Raw genomic sequence first — 26,265 nt, 5'->3', positions numbered from 1 at the left:
GCTATCTACCAGGGAAAGATCCCCACAAACGATCTCGTACCCCCGAGGGCAATTGCGACCAGGGACAGAGACTCAAGCATCTCAGGGGGGACTGGTTATGGAACCCCGAGATTTTCCCTCACAAACCTCTAGTGAGAGGGTGTACCATCACCAGCAGGAACCGGAAGGGTCCACAGAGACGTATCCCAGTGGTTCCTCGCTCTCCTCCCCGGATGAGGCTACGGCCCCGGGGGACGTCCATCCTCCGGACGATCTCAAACAGTTCCAAGAGCTGTTTTACGAGGGTGGCCTTCACGCAAGGCATCCAGACAGCTAAGGTGCAAGAGAAACACCATAAGCTCCTCAAAAATCTGAGACCTCCGGCCTCCTCCAAAATAGCAATATCGCTTCATGACGCAATCTTGGAGTCTGCCACTATGATATGGCAGACTCCCGCGACTATTCTGCCTGTCCACAAGAGAGCGGAAAAAAAAAAAAAAAACAACTTCGTGCCGACAAAGGGCACGGAGTTCCTGTTCAGCCACCCACAACCAAATTCCTTGGGGGTGGAGTCGTCGCAATGTGGGGGAACAGACAAACATGCCAAAAAGCTAGAGCTGTTGGGCAGAAAGGTCTACTCCTCCTCCACTCTACTGTTGCGAATGGCAAATTACGCAGCGCATCTAGCGAACCATAATTTCGATAACCACATTAGGTTAACCTCCCTCATGGACTCGCTTCCAGAGGGCAAGAAACCAGTGCTCAAGGCCATCATGCAAGAAGGCTACGCGGCCTCGAGGACGGGAGTTCAGATCGCCCTGGATGTTGCGGACTCAGCAACAGCGTCCCCAGTACCACAGGGTTTACGAGCAAGGGCGACATCAACAGCACCAGCAGTACAGAACTCCCAGGCGTCGTTCCCAGCACAGCCGTGCGTCCTCGGGGCAGGGCCAAAGGCCACAAGTTTGACGCACAGATCCAGGGCTGCGCCATCACTACCGTCGCAAGGTCATCCGAAGCGGTTATTCCACCATCGCCTCCGACCATTCTATAACCAGTGGCGAAGGATCACCCCAGACAAATGGGTGCTGGAGATCATAGCCACGGGGTACACCATCCCCTTCCAGTCGCTCCCACCGCCATGACCTCCACCCAGGCCCCACGTCCAGGAGGCCTCCCACGTGGCGAGGCTCAAGCAGGAGGTAGACCATCTCATGCTCATAGGGGCAGTGGAAAGAGTGCCGGAGCAACTGCAAGGGAGAGGGTTCTACTCCAGGTACTTCCTCACGGGGGAAAAGACAGGAGGCGGGAGGTCCATCTTAGATTTTCGAGGCCTCAACCGGTACCTGCGCAGGCAACGCTTTCGGATGATCACAATCGCCTCCATCCTTACGGCACTAGACGATGGAGATTGGTTCGCAGCCCTCGACTTATAAGACGCGTATTTTCACATAACTATTCATCCGGCTCACCTACGATTCCTCTGGTTTCTCATGGTAGGCAGAGAACATTTTCAATACAAGGTCCTACCGTTTGGCCTCTCCTCGGCCCCCAGAGTCTTCACCAAGCCCTTGGCAGTGGTGTCAGCCTACCTGCACAGACAGGGGGTATTTATATTCCAGTATCCGGATGACTGCCTACTCAAAGGGGCCTCGAAGGAGGAGGTACTACGCATAATATGCGTCACAACAGGCACGTTCTCTTGCTCGGCCTGGTTATCAATCTGACAAAATCAAAGATAGACCCCATGCAGGACATAGAGTTTGTAGGGGCACGCATAAATTCTATTACAGCGAGGGCATATCTACCAGAGACTCCCTTTCGGGCCGTCGGCTCCCTCGTGCAAGTCTTCACCTTCAGCCCTACGGTGCTGGTTCTGACGTGCTTACAGCTGCTGGGCCACATGGCAGCAGCGGCGTTCGTACAACAGAACGCCAGGTTACACATGCGCAGCATGCAGCACTGGCTGGCGAGCGTATACAACCCGGCAGCACACACTGTTCACAGGGTGGCGTCGCCCACAACAGAGGTGCGCAAATCCCTGCAATGGTGGGTAAACCCTGAGAACCTGCTAACAGGGGTACCCTTCCACCAACCACACATTGGTTTTTCTTACTACAGACGCCTCCCTCATAGGGTGGGGAGCACACATGGGCGAAGAGGTGATGCAAGGGCTGTGGTCCTCCACGGAGCAGTCACTGCACACAAATATACTGGAGCTCAGAGCAGTGTTCAACGCCTGCAGACACTTTCGAGACCATGTAAGAGGCAAAGTAGTCGGGATCAGTATAGACAATACCTCCACCATGTTTTATATGAATCGGCAAGGAGGAGCTCGGTCCCGTGCCTTATGTGCAGAAGCAGTCCGGTCGTGAAACTGCTGCATCGCCAACAATATAACCCTGGAAGCCTTGTACTTCCCAGGCGCTCACAATGTGAAGGCAGACCAGCTGAGCAGGCGTTTCGCACTCACGCACGAGTGGCAGATCCGTCCCGATCTGCTGCAACCGATTTTTCATGCATGGGGTTTTTCCCCAGATAGACCTGTTTGCTACTCAGCACAACAAGAAGTGCCCACGATTCTGCTCCAGGGCAGGACTGGGACGGGGGTCCCTGAGGGACGCCTTCGCGATCTCTTGGAGGGGCCCCCTGCTTTACGCTTTCCCTCCCACAGTGCTCATCCACAAGGTGTTGCAGAAAGCCAGGAGGGAAGGAGCCTGAATGATCCCGATAGTCCCAACGTGGGATCGACAGCAATGGTTCCCCCTACTCCTGCGCATGTCGGACCGGCCACCGATGCCCCTTCCGGTGGCGCCGGATCTGCTCACGCAAGCCCAGGGGTCCATAGTGCATCCGCACCCCCAAGGCCTGCGACTACAAACGTGGTTAATCCATGGCTCAGCTCCCTAGAGAGCACATGTACGGAGGAAGTGCAGCAAGTCCTAGAAAGTAGCAGGAGGACTTCCACCAGGAAGACCTTCAAGCAGAAATGGACTCGCTTTGCGGCATGGTGTTCTACCAAACAGCTAGCCCCGCTTTCGGTGCCTATGGCTGTGATTTTAGAGTATTTACTGGACCTCAAGAGAGGAGGACTCTCGCTATCCTCGTTTAAGGTCCACCTTGCCGCCTTTTTGGCATTCAGACACGGAGAGACAGGGCACACGGTGTTCGCCCATCCCCTGGTTACCAGGTTCCTTAAAGGGCTGGTAAACCTATACCCCCCCCTCGGAAACCACTTCCACCTTCGTGGAACTTGGACCTGGTGCTTAATGCGAAAAAGGGACCACCGTCCGAGCCTTTGGCCACGGTTTCCCTCTGCCTCCTTATGATAAAGACGACCTCTCTTCTCGCAATCACGTCAGCTTGCAAGGTGAGCGAGCTTGCGGCAGTTATGGCAACACCACCCTGCGCTGTTTTTTCCAAGGAGGCGGTAACCATACGGCTGCATCCAGCCTTTGTTCCTAAAGTTTCTTCTGAGTTTTATACTAATGAACCTATTGTTTACCCTCGTTTTATCCGAAGCCTCATAACTCTGACAAAGAGGCGCGCCTACACCTCCTGGACATGAGGAGGCGCTAGCTTTCTATATAGACAGGACCAAGTCCTTCCAGAGAATGGATAGACTCCTAGTCTCTATCGCTCCCAAATCAAAAGGAGAATGTCTCTCTTCGCAGAGAATCTCGAAGCACATCGTATCTTGCATTAAAAAGTGCTACAAACTCAAAAAGACTCCTTTCCTGGCCATGCCCAGAGCTCATTCCACTAGGGCGGTGGCAGCATCAACAGCCCTTTTTCAAGGGCGTTGCGCTAAAAGACATTTGCAGAGTGGTGACCTGGTCATCCTGTGACACCTTCGCCAAACATTACGCCCTTCACAGGGTATTCCAAGAGGATACCCGTCTCTCGACAGCGGTCCTCTCGGGGACAAGCTGCACATACTCCGATTACCCACCTCCTATCTTGGGTTACTGCTGGGTAGTCACCTATTGTGGAGCACCCACGGGGACACTCGAAGAAGAAAGAGAAGTTACTCACCGTAGTAACGGTGGTTCTTCGAGATGTGTCCGCGTGGGTGCTCCACTTCCCGCCCATCCTCCCCGCTTCGGATCTCTGTTAGTGTTTTGCAGGGGCACCCGAGGCGGTTGGTCGAGGAACTGGCGGGGACCGGATCGCGCACATGGCCAGGAGCGCGCAAGGGAGCGGCGCGTGCCGGCGCATGCGCGGTCTGGCAGAAACTGCTTGGAAGATCCGATCTGCGGCGCCGGGCAAGCCCGTCACCTATTGTGGAGCACCCACGGGGACACATCTCGAAGAACCACCGTTACTACGGTGAGTAACTTCTCTTTTGTCAGCAAGGAGAGCTAAGTCATCTGCAAACGCCAGACCTTCAAGCTTCCTAGTTTGGGTCCACTGGAGTACCCCTCCTGAGTCGGCATATACCATTTATATAGCCGCAATAAAATAGCAATTATTGAAGGATATGTAGAATGAACTGCCATGGAAACCTGAAGCATGAGACTCTTACCTACCTAGTAACAGAGTGTAATCCACACTTACACAAAACATCCTTGTCATCCTTGAGTACACCATATATGTACAAGTACGGGCGTCCTATTGCCTCCAAGTTAACAGATGCTACCTAATGCTTCAAAGCATTAGAGGTTCAAATTTTTGCTTCATGAGTTCTGGATTCAGTCCTGGAAGCTACACAAGAATTTCTACAGAATGACTAAGGTTCACAACAGATTACACTGGCCATGCTGACACAGTGTGGCTTTTTGTACCCCTCTCGTGGCTAGAGGATAGGTAATGCGCCCCTAACCAGATCATCTGCAGGGGACTGAACCGTGGGCCTGCGGGTTTAAAAACGTGAGTCTCTGTTTTCTGAGCTTAAGGATGAAGGTCATAAACTTAGAGTAGCAGATTCATAAGCGTCTGTGTGGTGGATCTATATTAGTTTGGGTTTATGCAATCTTTTTAGTAGGGCCACAGCTACGTAGGCAACTTCTGTTGACAGAACAGTCCTTTGGTCAACAAAACTCGCTGAGTTTCTACATGGCTAAAATGCTCTGTCGAGACTTTGTCAACAAAACTCAGCTGTTCAGTTGACAACATTACCCCCATTCCAATCAGGAATAGCGCTTCTCTCAACAGTGTTTTATTGACAGAGTGCCCCTATAGACAGTTCTGTTGACAGGGGGGCTTTTGGTTCCCTGTTGAGCCCTGTTTGCACAGCTTCCAGTCAGCCATTCTGTCAAGAGAGGGCAGGGCAGTGTGGCTGCTCTATGTCAATGGACCAGATTGCTTTTTTGACCTGCTTTTATGTGTAGACACAATCTGTCGACAGAGGTACTGCCGAGTTTTGTCTGCCGACGTGAGTTCTGTCGACAGAGGCTGCCCATGTAGACGTAGCCTAGAGGTGGTACTTAGAAATCTTGTACTAAGTTATCATTTACAATGGCAGAGTACAAGATGTGGTCTGTGTATTAAATTTTCACTCTATTTCAATCATCCATAGGAGTATCTGTGGGCAGGAGAATGGACCTCAAGAAGAGAGAGAGAGTGACAATATCCAATAAGTTAATATTGGCCGTGGAATGACTGTGTTGAAACCTGTGTGGAGAACAAGTATTGAAGGATAGAGTTTAGGAAAGGCAGAAATATAGGTAAAGGTGATGGAACATAATTGCATATTAATGAGAGAGAGACTGAAAAGTAATTAGAACTGAGAGAGTGGATAAAACAGAATCTGTTTGGGTCAAAATCACATAGGGAAAGAAAGGTACTTGAGGTTCCACTTGGCATATGCTACAGACCCCTAAGGATCTCATTTGTGGATGAATAAAAACTCCATTTTCTTTCAATAAACACTTTTGGGAATTGCATGATTATGGAAGACTTTAACAAACCAGGCATAGATTGGAGGATAAGTTCTACTATTAATAGAAACAAGATTTTCCCAGACATGATAAAAGAGATTCTTTTACCAAATAGTGACTGAACCAACAAAAGGTGGTACCATTTTAGATTTGGTATTGGTGAGAAGTGAAGACCTCATAGAAGGGTTGGTTGTAAGAAAGTACTCCATGAGCTACTTCCGTTTAAACTAAATGAAAGGATAAACTAGATTTGCAATTGTGGTCCTTGCTTTTAACATGGAAAACTTATAAAAATAAAGAAATTAGAAAAGAGAAGTTGAATGGAGTTTCAAGGATTTGAATGCAGGGGAAGCATGCAATTGTTTTTGCAGCTTTAATTTAAAATCTTAAACCTGCATCCCAAACTCAGGGAAGGATTACAGATCAATCTGGATGAGCAAGCATGTCAAACAGGTTATTAAGAGAAAGCAGAAAGCCTAAAAGGAACGGAAGAAGGGTGAGATCAGCAGGAAAAGGTTTTTTTTTCCCCTACATTTCTGACCTCCAAAAAGTGAAAACTGCCAAAAGCCAAGCAGTGTTGGACTTTGCAATGGAAATGAAAATCAATAGTAAAATGTTCTGTAGCCATATAGATGAAAAATAAAATGGGCAGAGAAGTGGAGTTACTATGCTCTGAAGATGAGGTGGATGCTAAGGTAATGGCACAACACTTTTATTTTGCCTCAATTTCTAATAAGTAAATGAATCTGTAAAATTAGAGGTTGTATGACTGGAGAATTTCTGCTAGGGTACCTATTTTTAAGAGGGGTTTAACAATTATTTTTTGCTATAAGATAGAGATGTATCTGTTGGAAGTGGCAGAGACTTAAATGTGTTTGATGATCGCAGGATGACTCTGAGCCACCAGGGTGTTGCAGATGTGAAAAACACTAATACAGTCCAAGGATGCATCAGGTGAGGTATTTCCAGTGTGAACAGGAAAATGTTAGTACCCTACCTTATGAGAAGAGACGCTTGGTTTGTTAGGCCAGTGTTTTCCAATTTTATTTGCCCATGGAACCCTTTTAAACTTGAAAGAATTTTGCAGAACTCCATTCCCAGGCTCTACCCGCCTTGACCCCCAGATCCCTCCCCCACCCCATCTCCAGGCTTTTAGCTGCCTCAGCCCCCACATCTGCTCCCCCATTCCCAAGCTTTACCCCCCATCCTGCAACTACCCCCTACATCTCCAGGGTTAACCCCTCTCAGGCCCAAACCCACCCTCTACTTATCCCCAGGATTAATCCACCCCAGCTGCAAATTGGCCCCCCGGAACTAAACCATCCATGGTGCTAGCTTGGGAGCCTACACCTGGCAGCTCTGGGCACCCAGTGGAAGGAAGGCTGACATGGAGATGTTTCACTGGGGTGAGCCACACCTACGGGAAGGCTGTGGCCACTCGGGTAGCATGGCAAGTGAGGGGTTCTTTGCGGCTCCCTGCCCAGCAGCCACTGAAATAATGGAACTAAATTCAGCTGGTTTAACAGCCGGATCCCTCCTGATGACTATTAAACCAATTAAATTTGGTTCTGTTGCTTCAGCCACAGCAAGGCAGGGAGCCACAAAGGAGTCAGCTGCTGTAATGGAATGTTCTTGTGGAACCCCTATTTTCACTTCCCAGAATCCTGGGGTTCCGTGGAACACTGTTGGGGAAACACTGGCTTAGGCTAACTAACAGAAGGTCATAGGGATCTAGGATTGCTTTGTACAAATACAGGTTGGAATGCTCTCATCTGGCAACATCTGTAATCTGGCATGATTTTAGTTAGCCAGATGACCACTTACAGGCACGACCAAGTTTGCCATGATCCCATGGTTTGTTTACAGCCACCAGTGCTAAGCTTTCAGTGTGCTGTGTTGTTGTTCATCTCTGTTTATATCTAGATGTCTTCAAAAAGCTGGGAAACAGTAGAAGTGTGGGTAATCTGCTAGATGATATTGACCTCCCGGTTGTTTAGCAAATTCTCAAATTCAGCACCAGTCAGATCTAGAGGGTTCCGGATTAGATAGGTTCAACCCGTACGTAATAAGGTTAATACCAAGAAGGGATGGCAGTTGTTTAACTGCCAATGATGACACAAGAACAATTAGATATAAACTGTTCATAAGTTTAGGCTTGAAATTAGATGAAATTTTCTAACCACCATTGGGATGAAGGGTGAAGAATAGTTCCAAGGAGCATAGTGGAGGCAAAAAAACCTGCCTGGTTTCAACTCTGAGTTCTGTAAGTTTATGGAGGGGACATGTGATTTTTCTGAGTTGCTACAGATAATTCTTTCCCATGTGTGCATCTGGTGGGTTTTGTGTGTATGCTCAGAGTCTTAACTCAGGATTGGTCAATGGCCTGTGGACCAGATGTGATTTACGAGGGTTAGCCCATGATGGGCCACTAGATGCCTTGTTTACCTGAGCATCCATGAGTACATCCACGGGTACAGGGTGTAGATCCTGTCATCTATGATTCACAGTTCCCTGCCAATGAGAGCTGTAGGAAGCTTTGTGGGCCAGGCGACCACTCCTATGTGCCAGGAATGGCAAACCATTGTCAATGGGAGCTGTGAGCAGCTATACCTGTGGACATGCAAGTAAATAAAAGCATCTGGTGCCCTGCCAGGAGCTATCCCTGACAAACCACAACTGGCCTGTGGGCTGGTTGTTGTCTATCCCTGGTCTAACTCATCATCATATTTGGGGTCAAGAAGAAACTTTCCCTGGATGAGACTGTCAGAGACCTCGTATCCCCCTCCACTTTTCTTATGCAGAATGGGACCAAGGTCACTTGGCAGGTTTAAACTCGTGTAAATAATGGAGTCACTGTAATTTTAAATCTTTAAGTCATAATTTGAGGACTCTCTAATAACTCCGTTAGAGGTTATGGGTCAGGCCAGGAGTTTGCAGTGCAGGAGGGGCTTATGGTTCAGGAAGAGGTATGAGGTGCTAGTTCTGGGCGGGAGGTCAGGACTGAGGCAGGAGGCTGCAGTGAAGGAGGAGGTATGGAGTGCTAGCTCTGAGAGATGGCTGAAGGTAGGTGTGTGACCTGGCAATGTAGCATGCATGCTGCATGCTTTCTAGAAGGGACCAACATGCCACTGTCATCCTGGAGGAAGAATGCACATGGGTCTGCATGTTACCCCTCTCAACTGGCAGTACCTCCTCTGCCCCTGTTGGTGTCAGTTCCCTTTTCTTGGCCAATGAAAGCTGTGGAGGCAGCGTGTGCAGGCAGGACCAGTGTGCTGCGACTCCCACTCCACCTCTACACACACAGTCTGCACTGATCACTTCCAGGAATGGGCTGGACGGATCTGCCTTAGCTGCAGCTCTGCTTCACCACCAGAGATCACAATTGACTGAGAAACTCCCCAAGATCAACCAGTCAATCACGATTGACCTGTTGGTGACCACTGTACTAAGTGATACTGGAGGTCCCTTCTTGCCTTAAAGTCTGAGAAACTGTTCTCCAAGAAGTGGAAGACAACATAAATTCACTCAGAGAAGCTCTCTGCAGCTGACAGTTTTTGTTATGAGAAATGATGTGGTGTTCTTGACAACAGCTGGTTTGAAAATTTACATGAAAATTATTTTTGACAGAAAATGCAGTTTTTGCAAACTATCAGTTTCCCACAGGATAATTTTAATCTTTATGCAAAAAGTAGGGAAGGGTCAGTTCAACCAGCTTGTTGAACTGACACAAAATATTTAGTTTTGAGTATTTTCAGTGTTAAACTGCATTTCAACGTGGTGATGCAGAGCCTCACAGTGAGTTTTAGTTTACAGTGCTTGATGAAATAGGAAAGTTAGCATAAACCAAACATACATTTGGTCAAAGTCAAGGTTAAACTTGGATGTAATCCACCTATTCCAATCCTTAAAAACATAGATATAAACTAAATGTTTCCTGTGTTCCTTGCCATGTTCATGTTGTCTCCAACACAATTGCTATTACACTCTCAAAACTCCATGAAACTCACCTTCATCTCCACCGCATATTGGAAAGCAATAGATATCCCACTTCATCTAGTTCACTCCATCATGAAAAACTTTAATGTTAATCACAGGAATGGTAAAGCAGAATAACCTAAATTAATGGGCTATGCTAACATGAGAATGGCCATACTTAGTCAGACCAAAGATCCATCTAGCCTAGTATGTTGTCTTCTGCCCAGGTCCAGTAACATTAGAGATGTGGCATCCATGACTGTAGATATGGTGATCTGCTCATATGAGCTAACATGTAGTCACCATCAGGGTTGTATGCAGCAGAGCAAATTGGCGTTGGTTATCAGTGGTGTCACCGGTAATGTGAAGTAGTAAATAGTGCAGGCAATGTTTGCCTTAACTTTTTATTTTCATCTTTTTAAAGATTGGGGTGGGTGGGGTGAATCCTGATTAGGGCTGTTGATTAATCATAGTTAACACACATAATTACCTAAAAAAAAACTTGTGATAAAGATTAATTGTTTAATGCTGAGATAAAAATCACAGATTACAGAGTAGCTGTTAAGACTTTCAGAAAAAAACAATAAGGAATCTAGTGGCAGTTTAAAGACTAACAAATATATTAGAGTATTAGGGCATGCACTTTTGTGAGATACAACTCATGTCCTTTGATGTTGAATAGAAGAAAAAAAAGAAAAACGGAAGAGATATCTTGGATGCTTTTCTACATTTTCAAACATTGATTTCTATTATAATACATAAAATAAAATGTACAGTGCTCACTTTATATTATTTTTATTACAAATGCTTGCAAATCATCATTTGTAAAAATGATAAACAAAATAGTATTTTCAGTTTACCTTCTACTAGTAAGATAATGCAATCTATACATTTGTAAATATAACTTTTGATAGATTTTTTTTTTGGGTACAAAACACTCAAAACAATGTAAAACTTTACAGCCTCACATCCACAGTCCTACTTCTTGTTTGGACAATGGCTAAGAGAAGAAGAGGCTGTTTATGTTTACACATTTACAGGAGATGATGATGCCCACTTCTTATATTTATCGTGTTACCTTAAAGTGATCACGGCATTCACATGGCACTTCTGTAGGAGGTATTGCAAATTATTTATGTGCCAGATATGCTAAACATTCATATGTTCCTTCCTGCTTTAGCCCCCATTCCAGATGACATGTTTACATGCTGATAATACTATTTTTTTTAAAAGGCATTAATTAAATTTATGTCTGAACTCCTTGGAGAAGAATTGTAGATGTTCTGTGTTTTACCCTCATTCTGACATATTTTTCATGTAATAATATTCTAAGATGATGGCCCAGCACATGTAGATTTGACACAATGTGAGATTTGTACAGGTAGCTTCAATGTTTGACTCAAGATTGAAGAATTTCAAGTGCCTTCCAAAATTTGAGAGTGACTAAGTGGGGGCAGTTTCTTCACACGTCTTAAAAGAGCAACACTCCAACGCAGAAACTGAAGAACCTGGACCAAAAATAAAAGCCTTCTACTGATGACATCTGATTCATCTGATAAAAATGAGCATGCATTGGTCTTCACTAGTTTGGATCATTGCCAAGCAGAACCCATCATCAGCATGAATGGGTGTCTTCTGGAATGGTGGCTGAAGTATGAAGGGACATATGAATCTTTACTGCAGCTGGCACATAAATATATTTCAGTGCCAGCTTCAACACTGCCATATGAATGTCTGTTCTCGCTTTCAGGTGACATTGTAAATAACAAGCTTCAGCATTATCTCCCATACATGGAAAAAACCTTGTTGTGCATAGCAATTGATTGAACAAGGTGTAAGGTTGAGTGTACTGGTAGGGTCTAAAGTTTTACATTGTTTGGGTTTTGAATGCATTTATTTTTGTATATTATTCTACATTTGTATGTTCAACTTTCATAATAAATAGTTTGCATGACAGTGCTTGCAGTAAATTACTGGTTCTCTGCCTGCAGTCCTGTCCTCACCCCTAACCCCAACAGTGGGGACCCTCTGCTGGCACACCAGCCCCGTGGCATCCCTGCTTCCACTCCCCCTGAAAGGTTTTTACACCACCTTTTTGCTGGTGAAGATGGGGCGGGGAATGCAACCTCATGCCCCGTAGGCCAGATCTAGTGTGCAGGGAGGAGAAGCATTGGTCTGCATGTGGTTGCTTCCCCCAGCTGGAAGCTTGTGGGAGGGTTTCCCTGCTGTTCCCATTGGCCAGAATTGGTCACTGAGAGCAACAGAGGGGGCAGTATCTTCATGGAGCACTGAGTCAGGTAAGTGCCCACTCCACTCCTAGAGAGCCCCTGCACCCCATTCCCCTGATTATGCTCCTCCCACTCAGATCTCCCACTCCTGCACCCCACTGCAGCTCAGACACCCTCCCCATGTCCGTTCCTGGACCCTCCTCCTGCCCAGCAATCCCATCCCTGGTTAGTACTTCTCAAAGAGTATTGAAAAGTACAAGTAACAGTATTTACTGTACTGTATGATGTCACAAAGGCTATGTCTACACTACAGTGATCTGTTGACAGAAGTTACTGTCAGCAGGTATCATCTGACAAAACTTTTATTGACAGATTGTCTCCAGATAACAAAGCAGATCGAAAAAGCAATCCTCTCTGTCAACAGAGTGGCTGGACTGCCCAGCCACTCTTTCAACAGAACAGCCAACTGGAAACACAACAGACAGGGCTGCTTGGTGACCTGGAATCCCTGTCTGTCGCCAAAGGGCCCCCCCAGAGCATCCACATGGCTTTTTTGTCAACAGATTCTGTCAAGAAAGGCATTCTGCTTCGTGGAGGAGAGCCAGAAGACTGACAACAAAGTGCCTTGTTCTGTTGATTTACTTGTCGACAAAACTCTTTAGTATGGGCAGCTAAATTTGTCTTTCTGTCTGGACAGCAGTTGATATCACTTAGAAGCTTGTGAATGTCTCTCACTGTAAGTTGAAGTGAAAGATTGCCCATGACATCCCCACTTAGATTAATTTTTAGCTTTCTGTAGTTCTTCCTTCATTACATTACTGTGCTGTGTTTGAGTGCAGAATAGTCCTTTTCCAGTTATTTTTGTGTGCCTAAAATGGAATTGTGATGATGCTGAGAAGGAAGAGTGCAGGAGCTAACACTGTTGATCTGTTAGGTTACTGAGAGTTTGAGCTGACAGATGTGCCCTCCAAATAGGGACACCATAACATTCTGATGTTTCTAGATGCCCTGGGGATCTTTCAGACAGAAAAATATTCTCTCTCTTTCCTACTTGAGAGAGAACATAGCTGGTTGCTTCCTAAAGTAAGCAAGCTGAAAAGAGACACAGGAAAGGGGTGGAACATGCCTCCTTGCTGCACAGTGGAGCTGTTCTTATCCAGACTAATACGAAGACGTTTTCTCTGTGCTCCTATTTGGACTGGGTTGAAGGAAGTGAAGACTGGATCTCCTCTTTGTACCTGGTTTACAGAAGGAATGATCCCAAAAGTAAAGGCTGGAGATACCAGTCCTAGTGTAGTTTCTTTTTAATTTTCTTAATATATTCAAACTTGTTCCAGTGCACCTTTTGTAACATCAAAAGACTTAATTACATTAAGGAGAAAAATGCCTTACATCTAACTAAGCAATAGACCCACTGAGGTCCACAGAGTGGACACATCGTTTCTTTCCATTCTTTGTCCTTTGGGTCTAAGCAAACCTTAATTTCTGTAATAACTTGCTTGTGCAGGCCTCCAATATGGGGACAAGAGTGTTTTCGAATCTTTCAAAAGAGACTGCTTCAATGAGGTCTTTATCAGTTCTTCCCTGACTGGCTGACATGAAATCAGTGAAAAAGGAATTGTCCCTTAAATTAAGGTGCTGGACGGAGATTTACTCAACTTGAGGAGCCTGGATGGAGGAAGGAGCTATGAATGAGAATGCTCTGTTCAATTAGAGATAGCAGCCAAGAGGCTATTTTCGACTGGAGAGGGCCCATAATTACTTCTCCTCTCTGCCTTATCTAGAGCTGTGTTAACTTTTGAATTTTTTGTTATTTAGGTTCATTATTTTATCATTATAATAAGGATCAGATTAATTTACAAGAGTGTTAAGGGTATTAAAAGCTTTGCAAAAGGAACTAAAATGCATGCATTGCTGAGACATGAGGAGGTATGCAAATTGCTTATCTACAATGAACCAATCGTTACAATTTAAATTACCTGTTAAACTGAATAAGCAGTGAACATATTTAAGGAACATCTATCAACAACTTGCACTTTTTTCTTGAATACTTAAATTACTGGTACACCATTTCATGACTGTCATTTTATGAGAGTTCTTTTGATTTTTTTTTTTCATTTAGAAAAAGAAGTGCCCGTTGGTATTAATGACAGTTGTTATAGATGTGTGTAGAAGAGTTCCTTGAATAAATGGATGGCTATTCAGTGAAAAGGTCTTGGGAATGGATTTCTGATTCACATTTCATTTTATGTTAAACACCAAAAACAATATTCAGTCAAGTTATGACTAAGGCATGGAAATTAAAGTTAAAGTATCACTCTTTTCTTAACTCACTTTGATGTGTCTAGATGTCTTTGAAGTCTCATATGTTAATGATATTTTACTACTACCTGAGCTGTATTGTTTTTGCACAAGAGGGAGCTTTAAGAATGAAACAAAAATGAACTGCTGTGCATGTTCTTGTCTTTCTTGGGTGGGGCTAAAACGGTAATGCTTGTTAATGTTGCTCTTTATATCAAAAGGAGGATAAGTTTAAAAAAAAAAAAGTGAGGAAGAAGGTTTCTTCTGAAAACATTTTTTTTCCCAAAGGAATCCTGTCTACAAGGCTATTTTTGTTTTCAGAAAAGTCTTCTCCGGAAACACGATCACATGAGGTTATACAAATGAAGCGCAAGATTTGTAAAACACTTCATTTGCATATTTGATCTCCCTCACTTGCATTCCTCCTTGGAAAGGGGAATGTTGTGTAAATATGGCCTTAGCTGTGCAATAAAACGTGTATTATATTGATGTCTCCAGGTACAATAACATTTTTTTCTTGGAATAGTCTTTTTTTAATTTATTTATAAGTTTGGGGTTTTTCTTTTTATGCGCAGAATGAAGCTTATTTAACTGTTACTTTCAACTAATACTAAGTATTATTTCTAGGTATGTAGGTTAGGAGGAATCAAGTATCTGGTTGACCTTTTGGATCACAGAGTCCTTGAAGTTCAGAAGAACGCATGTGGTGCACTGAGAAACCTCGTTTATGGAAAGTCAACTGATGAAAATAAAATAGCAATGAAGAATGTTGGTGGGATACCTGCCCTTTTGAGATTGTTAAGAAAATCTATTGATGCAGAAATAAGAGAGCTTGTAACAGGTAAGAAGGAAAAATATATTGTATAAAATAAATGTATTGGAAAGAAAACAGGATGTGGTGAAGTAAATTATATTTCTCCTTGGCAGTTGCAGCTAAGTTGTTTGGCTGGAAAGTTCATGCTAACGTTGCAGGATATCTATTAAAATTTCATTTTGCATTACTAATTTGGTCAGTCTGTAAATCCAGGTCATTTGATTATGGTGATTGACAATTAGATATGAGTTGTATACATCCACAGATACATTGTGAAAAATGTAGAATAACTATATGTCCAATTTCAGAATAAACTTGATCTGCAGATGCAGTCTGCGATTCCTCCACGTGAATGTTGTTTATTAAGCTTTACTATTGATCTTGTTACATTTTTAGGATTCTACTGACAACTATTTTAAACTTGATCTTGTAGAATTCCAAAAATGGACCCAGAAGTAAGCATGTATTTTTGATATTCTGGTTCCTTATTTGATGTAGTTCTTAGATATTTTGAATTTAGTTTTTTTTTAGATATATAGCACTTCCTTGCTGATGCGTACGGTCAGAACTCTAGTAGTTTATATGTTATACTTAAAAGATAATCTTATAGAAATATAATTGTATTGGTAGATACTTGAGTATATGTAGAGACATACTATTATAGATAGTTGTTTCTCATTAAATGCAATTTGAAATATACTAAACAGCTGTGTTTAAAATGTGTTCAACACATGACACAGCATTAGCATACACAATGTTTGAAAGAAACATAAAACATTCAGCAAAATTATGTAAAAAGGTTGCTTAAATGTTATCTTAGTTAACAGCTAAGGTAATTTATATATATTTGTGGCTATGGTATATGTACAGTAGCTCCAGAGTGTCAGCTACAGATGTTCCAACTTCTGCAAATTCCATCTAGAAATGTATTATGCTCATGAATCTGCCAATGCACTTCTAAATAGATCTTGAGAGATAAGCATCAGTTGTTCTGGAGCAATTCAACAACAGAATTTTAAATTCTATTACATCTAGTTTAAACAATCAAATTCAGTCATTTACTATTGAATACATTTGTCTAAATCATCACTTGATTCTTAAATATAGAGGTATTAAATTGTCCTAAATCTAGTTGCTTGCATGTGTATTTCTATGACAACTTAATCTGCTGTCCAGAATACATCAGAAGGGCTCCTAGCTTTTTGCGTAACCATACAATTGTTCAAATCATAATTTGAAGCTTAATTTTGGACTCTCTTATAATGTTGTGATGGCAAAAGATTGTGATAAGGAAATTGTGTGATTTTTTTAGACAATGGTCACTAGATTACAAATGGAAGTGATTTTTAAAGTGGCAGGCTTCTACAAATATCCATCTTATTAAAGACACTAAATGGAAAGTAAGTACAGGTACCTGGCTGTATATTTAATAAATCACAGCATGCAAAGATCAATTTTTATTTGCACAAATTGCCTGTTAAAAATAAATAGACATGATCTATTATGTAAGGTATAGATGATTTACATGCTGATATGATAGTTAATACCATCATAAGAACACAGTAAAGCCAAAGCCTTTAGCTATTTCTGTTCCAGCTGTTTGACATGATCATCATAAACAACCATGGGCTCAGCACCTGTTGTTGTCCGATACCTCCCTCACTATTTCCTTCCATCTTTCCCTGTCTAGTGCAGAGTGGCTTAGTTTCTGTAGACTAACTCTGCATCAATCTACTATATCATCTACCCATTCTCTGTGGGGTTTGCTTCTCCTGTTCAAACCATCCATTGTGTTGAATACCAGAGTCTTGATTTTTCATTCGCCGTTCATTCTGCAGAGGTGCCCAAATAGCTGTAACTTAAGTTGTATAAGCTTCTGCAGTAGATTCTCTTTTGGCTGTCTCTTCCTATAATAATTCCTTGTTGATGATCTTCTGCATCCATCCTATTCTCAGGATCTTTCTACAGCAACTCCTCTTGAATGCTAATATTCTTCTCTTCGAATCTTTCATTATTACCCATGTCTCACATCTGTGCCGTGTGCTGCTGAATACACACTTTTTCAGGACTCTGAGTCATTCCTAAGCTAATTGCTTTGCTTTTCCACATCTTATCCATCGCCTTCAAACTCACTCTTGATTTCACTATTCTAGTTGCTATTTCCTTCTTACAGTCTAGATCATACTTTATATTGCTCTCCAGATATGTGAACTTCTCTACATTCTCTAGTATGATCCCTTCTACACTGATCTTCCTTCCTATTTCCTTATCTCTAAATACCATTATTTTGTTTTATAAATGTTCATAATCAGTCGATACCGCTTCCCTTCCTCTTTTAGCACCTGCACCATTTTCGCTAGCTTCTCCTCATCTTCCTCAGTGATAACTATATCACCCACAAACCTTAAGGTGTTAATTCTTATCTCATGCACATATATCCCTACTACCTCTTCCTTGATATTGTCAATCACGCCCTCTAAATGTGTGATGAAGATACTCAGCGATATTGTATCTCCTTGTCTCATACCTCTATTCATTCTAAACCAACTTCCCAGCTCTCCACATGTTCTCACCACTGTCTCTGCATTATCAATATCTTCCCTTATCTCGTTGCATTTGACCCTTTATTGCTTTTCTACTCTCTCAGAAACGTCCCTTCTGGTCTTCAACACTCTCTTCGCTTGGACCAACTTCAGGGTCTTCTGCATAATCCACTTCTTATTAATCTTCTCTTTCTTCCAGAACAGGCAGGAACAGCTCTCCTATTGTCGTGGCTATCCCTTTGACTCTTCTCTAGGTCTTTCTCTGTGCTCTCATTCCTAATCGTCGCTTCAAGAGCTGTTCTGTACTCATTCTCTATTTCTTCCTCACATAGTCTCATCACGTCTTCTTTTCTTAAACTGTGTCTTACAATTTCTCTTGAGTGTCATTTTGATGTTTGAGATCACTAGACTGTGGTCCAAGTCTATATGTACTGCTTGGAAAACTCAGTACTACTGTACTGATGTTACCCATCTTTTCCTTATCAAGATCATATCTATCATGTTCTTGGACTTCCCATCATTCGATTGCCATGTCCACGTCTTACAGACTTTTTGTTGGAATCTCATGTTGCAAATCACCAGCTCGTGCTCTGTAGCAAACCCTAATAGTTTCTCACCTTGTCCATTTCTTTCTCCATATCTAAACCTTCCCATGACTCTCTCCCACCTTTATTTGTTCCAACCTTCGCATTCCAATCTCATCTGATGATCAACACATCTCTCTTCAGTGTCTCCTCCAGCGTCTTTGTCTGTCTCTTCCTCCTTACTGTATAACATGGGTCAATACATCTGAATGAAAGAGATGGTGAACAGCTGTGCTTCAAATCTCATTACCATCATTCTTGTACTCACTGGTCCATGTTCTAACAATTCTTCTCTAGCCCTTTTGCTAAGAAGAAATTTGACTCATGCTTCATTTCATTCCCTGACCAAATGACTTTGCAACCTCACATCTCTCCCTATGCCATCCAGTGCATCTCCACCAGTCCAAGCATATCACATTTGGTATCTCTTCATCTCTTTCCAAAGCATCTCTAATTTTCCAGTTGCCCACAGTGTTGAGACGTTCCATGCTCCAATGGATAGCATATGTGTTAGTTGTATTTTTTTTTTTTTTTTTTTGTGGTAGCCAACTTATGAACCCAACCCTGATCACTTGATTGGTATAATGGACCTTGTTTATTCAAGCTGGCATCTTTTATCATTTAGTCATTTGTAATCATTCATATTGTTGTTTCACGGTCAGCGCATCATCACTCAGCTGACTAACCCTCCTCAATTACACAGACTTCGGACTGGCATGCAACGCCCATAGGCTTCATGGTGGTGTTTGTTTGACAGCCATTCTCTTTCAATCTAGTTTTCTTCTTTCGTTTAAAATTGTAATGTTCACTTTAAAATACCTGCAGAATGTAATAACTTTATAGGTCTTCATGTTAACTGGTAATTAAAAGACCCCACACTATATGAATTACTTACTCTTCAGTTGTTACAGCTTTTTATTTGCCAGACACATCTGAATTGCAACATTAAGACTGGGTTCAGATTTTGAGGCACAGAAGGAATTCAATTTTTTTATTTTGTATTAAGAATACAACTATAATCTTTCACAAAATTGCAGTATGTAATTTGTGAGTAAAAATAGAATTCTCAAGCCTATTTCACTTCAGTTTTAATTAGTTTCAAGTAGGTGCTTTAAGAAAGGTGATTTTGAGTCTCTTTAGATTCTTCAGGCTCCTTTTATTAAAAACTACAGGAGGGGTTTTCAGAAGTGCTGAGTGCTGGAATAACTCTGCTTTTGCAGAAGTTAATGCCATTGACCTCAGTTACAGCAGTTATATGAAAGCTAAGCAGTTTTGAAAATCCCACATGTACTTTTTAATAAAATGTTTCTGAAAGTCATAGATATTTTAAGGCATTTTGATAATTATCAGTATATTTTTAAAAAATTAATACTATCAAGCAAAAATATGCAGTAATTTCAATTATTCAGTTAACAATTGCAAAACCTAGAAATACAGAGATACAAGCGGCAAACCACACCTTTAGCAGCACTTCAATATATTCTTGCCTAGTCATAGCATAATAAATGTTGAAAAATGTATGCAGTATGGATCTACCTGACTGGGTAATGCTATATGGTGTCTGAGATTTCAGATAAATCCCATCATTGTTAATTAGAGCTTCTAAGTGTTCATTGCACTAATTCTTATATCATGCCCTTCTATATAACTTTTTCCTTCATTCTGTAGTGCAGGATGAGTGTGCATTTTTCAAAAGCTTAAGAGTTTTCAAGGCTTTTTCCATCAAATAAATTATGTCTATCCCATTAACAGTCTCTCATCACTAATTATGTTCCCTTTTTAAAAAACAGTGCCTGTGTCTAATGATTTGCTGTCTTTAACTGCCACAGATATGCTGTAACATCACAGGTTATGACATCCCACCCCCCAGTGTCATTTTTATGCTGAGAGATTGGTGCAGTCTTTATTATTGCAAATGAACAAAGAATTATGTAGAATGAATTAATGTTTTTTATCTGTGTGGATTTTTTTTCTTCGCTACGAGGTATTGGCTTATGATTTTTGGCAAGCCGTTGACTGTATGAATAGTTTCTAGACCATATCCAAACTTACAAAACTCTGAATTCTGGAAACCTGAAATTTCAGAAGAAGAAAATTTCCTCTCAGGAAAACAAATTGATTGGGAAGAAAATTTTGAATGCTGAATAACTGGAACCTACCATTGTTTAAAGAAGACACTAAGGGTATGTCTACACTAGGAGATTAGATTGAATTTGTTACGGTACATTTGTTTAGCACCTGATTTTGTAGAGTAAAGAGTGCATGAGCATACTGGCACATGAAGTCGATGGCATGCATCCCCGTTATGGTTGACAGCTTCTACATTGTCAGCAAGGCACTGTGGGTACCTATTCCACAGTTTTTCAACTATTTCCTTGCATTATGGGTTAAGCTCCCAATGTCTGTTGGGATAAAAAATAAGTCCTCCAGGTGATTCTGGGAGTGTGTTGTCAGTCTTTTGTCATGCACTTATCTCCGTCCCCTGTGGGAAGCAACAGCAAAAAGTGTTCTCACGCCTTTTTTCATGGGGTATCTACGCAGACACCATCGCAAGGCTAGCATGGAACCTGTCCATCCAGCTTCAAACTGCCGTGGCAAGTATTATGAGCACTTCACGCATTGTGCTATGGTATGTGCAGAGCCTAAGCAGTCATCAAAGCAATGAAGACTCTGAAGAGGATACGAACATATGCAAATGTGAAGAAGTGGAAAGGAGGAACAGGGAGACGCTGGCCGCACTCAATGCTTTGCATATAGTGGAGTGCTGATTCTGGTGCTGTGAATCAAGCTCAGATTGATGCGACCGCGTTGTTCTGCAGGTGTGGGACAATCAGCAGTGGCTACAAAACTTGCACATGTGTAAGTCCACTTCAGTTCACAAAGTTCCATGACTTTTCCCCACACTGAAGCACAGCAATACCAGAATGAGACCAAGTCTGACACTTCCAAAGTGAGCACCAATAGCTCTATGGCAGCTTGCAACACCAGACAGCTACCAGTCAGTGGGCAATCAATTCATAGTAGGCAAATCTACACTGGGAGCTGCTGTGATGCATGTAGTGAAGGCAATCAATACCCTTCTGCTGTGAAGGACATGACTCTGGCAAATGTGCAGGGCCTAGTTGATGGTTTTGCTGCAATGGTGTTCCCTAACTGCAGCGGGGCGAGAGGTGTAACAAACATCACTATGTTGGCACCAGATCATTTTGCCATAGAGTACATAAACTGCAAGGGATCCTTCTGCAAGGTGTTGCAGGTGTTGGTGGATCACGAGGGTCATTTCACTGACATCAATGTTTGATGGTCAGGAAAGGTGCATAAAGTGTACTTGTTTCGGAATCCTGGTCTGTTCAGAGAGCTGAAGAATGGAACTTTCTTCTTCGAGTGTCCCCGTGGGTGCTCCACAATAGGTGTCGGGCTTGCCCGGCGCCGCAGATCGGATCTTCCAAGCAGTTTCTGCCGGACCGCGCATGCGCCGGCGCGCGCCGCTCCCTTGCGTGCTCCTGGCTATGTGCGCGTTCCGGTCCCCGCCAGTTCCTCTTAACCGCCGTCGGCTGCAGACGGAATCCGACTAGGCTAAGGCCAAGTAGCGTATTCAATGACTTTAACTGTTTTTCTCTTAAGTTTTTCAAGTACTTAGGCGACTGTAAGTTAGCTGGTTGTTATTTTTGAAAAAAAAACAAACAAACAAACAAACAAACTACAAGCGGGACAGCTTCAATCCAGTCCCAGTAACAAGCGCCGGAGGCCAGGAGCATAGGGCCATCAGCCCTCCTGCTGAGGCAGGCCATGGGACGGGGAAAACAGCACAGAGAAGGTGCTAAGTACCCGCTTAACAACTGAAAGACTCACCAACAATGTCCTCTTCAGGATTTAAAAAATGTGAGTCCTGCCGAGAGGCGATGCCAGCATCCGATGGGCACAGTCCATGCATAAGGTGCCTGGGGGAGTCCCATGTGGCACAGAAATGCTCCTTCTGTGCTAAATTAACAACCAGAGCACGGAGAGACAGGGAGATGCAGCTTAAAATGCTGCTTTTTGATAAGGCCCTCCAGCCAGACGTGCCGGAGCGGCCACAGCAGGAGGGACCCTCCGGAGCCCATAAAAGGAAAGCTGCCTCCCTCACCCCATCAGCGCAAAAACGGAGGAAAGCCTCTCCAGCCCGATCCCTGCCGGCAGCAACAGCGAGCGGGACGGGAGGAGCGAGCAGCCCCCAGCCGCAGCAACAGCTGATCGGCGGCAACACAGAGAGCCACGTGGAAGCGGCTCAGCCTCCGATAATCAGCCAGCCGCCCTGCACCGCAGGCAGGGCGGCGGCTAAACAAGCGCCGGTACCGGCGGCACCACAGGCAGCGGCACCGACCCCCGGGGAACCGGCGGTGCAGAGCGCGCAGGCACGTAGCCTGCAGGCGCACAAGGACACCGCACGTGCGGCACCGTCTTCGAGCGTGCCTAGCACGGTGCCCACGGGGCCGGGATCCCCTGCGCGTCAGGGGGCGGAGTTACCTCCTCCAGGGAGGGGGAAGGCTGCACACAAGAGGAGGCATTGCAGCCCCTCTCCGGACAGGGCTGTGGAGCTGCTTTCTCACAGCCCTCCGCTCATGTTGCAGACTCCATCCAGAAGGCAGGGGTCCCCCCTAGCCTACCCGGAGCCCCCTTCTCCATTTTTACAACCAGCCTCACCCTGGAGGGCACCACCTTCACCCTTCCTGGGGTTTGAACCGCTGGACTATTATGCAAAATCGCTCTCTCCAGTGTCTCGACGATCTCCCTCCCCCAGACGCAGAGGGTACGCACCAAGGGAGTGGTCTAGGTCACCTTCCCAAGAACAGTGCCTATACTGCCATGGTCGCCCCTACCACGCGGGGCGTAGACACCATCGGCAATCTACTAGGGAAAGATCCCCACAGCCTATCTCGTACCCCCGAGGGCAATTGCGACCGGGGACAGAGACTCAAGCATCTCAGGGGGGACTGGTCATGGAACCCCGAGATTTTTCCCTCGCAAACCTCTAGCGAGAGGGTGTACCATCACCAGCAGGAACCGGAAGGGTCCAGACAGACGTACCCCAGCGGTTCCTCGCTCTCCTCCCCGGACGAGGCTACGGCCCCGGGGGACGTCCATCCTACGGACGATCTCAAACAGTTTCAGGAACTGATTAAGAGGGTGGCCTTCACGCAAGGCATCCAGACAGCAGAGGTGCAAGAGAAACACCATAAGCTCCTCAAAAATTTGAGACCTCCGGCCTCCTCCAGAGTAGCAATACCGCTTGATGAAGCGATCTTAGAATCCGCCACTACGATATGGCAGACCCCTGCAACTATTCCGCCCGTCCAAAAGAGAGCGGATAAGAAATACTTCGTGCCGGCGAAGGGCATGGAGTTCCTGTTTAGCCACCCACAGCCAAATTCCTTGGTGGTGGAGTCCTCGCAACAAAGATCAAAGACATCTCAATTCAAGACAGGGGGAACAGACAAAGATGCCAAGAAGCTAGAGCTGTTCGGCAGAAAGGTCTACTCCTCCTCCACTTTAACGCTGCGAATGGCAAATTACGCAGCGCACTTAGCGAACCATAATTTTGACAACTATTCCAGGTTAACCTCCCTCATGGACTCGCTTCCAGAGGACAAAAAGCTGGTGCTCAAGGCCATAGTGCAAGAAGGCTACGCGGCCGCGAGGACGGGAGTTCAGATTGCTCTGGACGTTGCGGACACAGCAGCACGTTCCACAGCAACGGCAGTGGTGATGCGAAGGGAGTCCTGGCTCCAGACTTCGGGTATACCGAGGGATCTGCAGGCGAAGATAGTTGACCTTCCCTTCGACTCGCAGAAGCTGTTTGCTGAATCAACTGACTCGGTCCTTCATTCCAGTAAAGATTCAAGAGCCACACTCAGGACCCTGGGGATTTACACCCCTCCATACACAAAGAAAAGGTACTACCCTCAGCAAAGGCGGTACCAGTACCAGCAACAGCGCCCCCAGTATCACAGGGGTTACGAGCAAGGGCGACATCAACAGCACCAGCAGTACAGAACTCCCAGGCGACGCTCACAACAGAGCCGTGCATCCTCGGGGCGGGGCCAAAGGCCACAAGTTTGACATACAGATCCAGGGCTGCGCCATCACTACCATCGCACAAGGTCATCCGAAGCGGCTTTTCCACCATCGCCTCCGACCATTCTACGACCAGTGGCAAAGGATCACCACAGACAAATGGGTGCTGGAGATCATAGCCACGGGGTACGCCATCCCCTTCCAGTCGCTCCCACCGTCGCGACCTCCACCCAAGCCCCACCTCCAGGAGCCCTCCCATGTAGCGAGGCTCAGGCAGGAGGTGGCCCATCTCATGCTCATAGGGGCAGTGGAAAGGGTGCCGGAGCAACTGCAAGGGAAAGGGTTCTACTCCCGGTACTTCCTCACGGAGAAAAAGACAGGAGGCTGGAGGCCCATCTTAGACCTTCGCGGCCTCAACAGGTACCTGCGCAAGCAACGTTTTCGGATGACCACAATCGCCTCCATCCTTACAGCACTGGACGATGGAGACTGGTTCGCAGCCCTCGATTTACAAGACGCGTACTTCCACATAACTATCCATCCGGCTCACCGGCGATTCCTCCGGTTCATGATAGGCAACGAACACTTCCAATACAAGGTCCTACCGTTTGGCCTCTCCTTGGCCCCCAGAGTCTTCACCAAGACCTTGGCAGTGGTGTCAGCCTACCTGCACAGACAGGGGGTATTTCTTTTCCCGTATCTGGACGACTGCCTGCTCAAAGGGGCCTCGAGAGGGGAGGTTCTGCGCATGATACGCGTCACAGCAAACACGTTCTCTTCACTCGGCCTGGTTATCAATCTGGCAAAATCAAAAATAGACCCCACACAGGACATAGAGTTCATAGGGGCTCGCATAAACTCGGTTACAGCGAGAGTATATCTACCAGAGGCTCGCTTTCGGGCCATCGGTTCCCTCGTGCAAGTCATCACCTTCAGCCCTACGGTGCCGGTCTTGACGTGCTTGCAGCTGCTGGGCCACATGGCAGCGGTGACGTTCGTAGTACAGAACGCCAGGTTACACATGCGCAGCATGCAGCACTGGCTGGCGAGCGTATACAAACCGGCAATACACACCGTTCACAGGGTGGTGTCGCCCACAGCCGGGGTGCGCAAATCCCTACAATGGTGGGTAAACCCCAGGAACCTGCTAACAGGGGTACCCTTCCACCAGCCGCAAATATCGGTTTTTCTCACTACAGATGCCTCCCTCATAGGGTGGGGAGCGCACATGGGCGAAAAGGTGACTCAAGGACTGTGGTCACCCACGGAACAGTCACTACACATCAATGTACTGGAGCTCAGAGCAGTGTTCAACGCCTGCAGACACTTGCGAGACCACATACAAGGCAAAGTAGTCGGGATCAGTACAGACAATACCTCCACCATGTTTTATATAAACAGGCAAGGAGGAGCTCGATCCCGTGCCCTATGCGCGGAAGCAATCCACTTATGGAACTTGTGCATCGCCAACAATATAATCTTGAAAGCCTCATACTTGCCGGGTGCGCACAACGTGAAGGCAGACCAGCTAAGCAGGCGTCTTGCACTCACGCACGAGTGGCAGATCCGTCCCGATCTGCTACGGCCGATTTTCCACGCATGGGGTTTTCCCCAGATAGATCTGTTTGCCACTCAGCACAACAAGAAGTGCCCACGGTTCTGCTCCAGGGCAGGACTAGGATGGGGGTCCCTGGGGGACACGTTCACGATCCCGTGGAGGGGCCCCCTGCTTTATGCGTTTCCTCCCACAGTGCTGATCCACAAAGTTTTGCAAAAAGCCAGGAGGGAAAGGGCCCGGATGATCCTGATAGTCCCAACATGGGATCGACAACAATGGTTCCCCCTACTCCTGCGCATGTCGGACCGTCCACCGATGCCCCTTCCGGTGGCGCCGGATCTGCTCACGCA

At 45.2% G+C, this 26,265-nt stretch overlaps 1 protein-coding gene across 8 annotated transcripts in view; it reads left to right on the top strand.

Moving 5' to 3' along the window:
- Positions 1-26,265, top strand: part of PKP4 (plakophilin 4) — a 236,635-nt gene that overhangs the window by 153,823 nt on the left and 56,547 nt on the right. For all 8 annotated transcript variants that reach the window (XM_075002029.1, XM_075002033.1, XM_075002034.1 and 5 more), the window contains one exon: positions 14,990-15,203. In XM_075002029.1, the coding sequence (XP_074858130.1) occupies positions 14,990-15,203 (214 nt within the window). The remainder of the gene's footprint in view (positions 1-14,989; positions 15,204-26,265) is intronic.

This window comes from Carettochelys insculpta, chromosome 8 (assembly GCF_033958435.1).
Source record: "Carettochelys insculpta isolate YL-2023 chromosome 8, ASM3395843v1, whole genome shotgun sequence".
Taxonomy (NCBI): domain Eukaryota; kingdom Metazoa; phylum Chordata; order Testudines; family Carettochelyidae; genus Carettochelys; species Carettochelys insculpta.
This window is presented reverse-complemented; position numbering and strand designations above follow the sequence as displayed.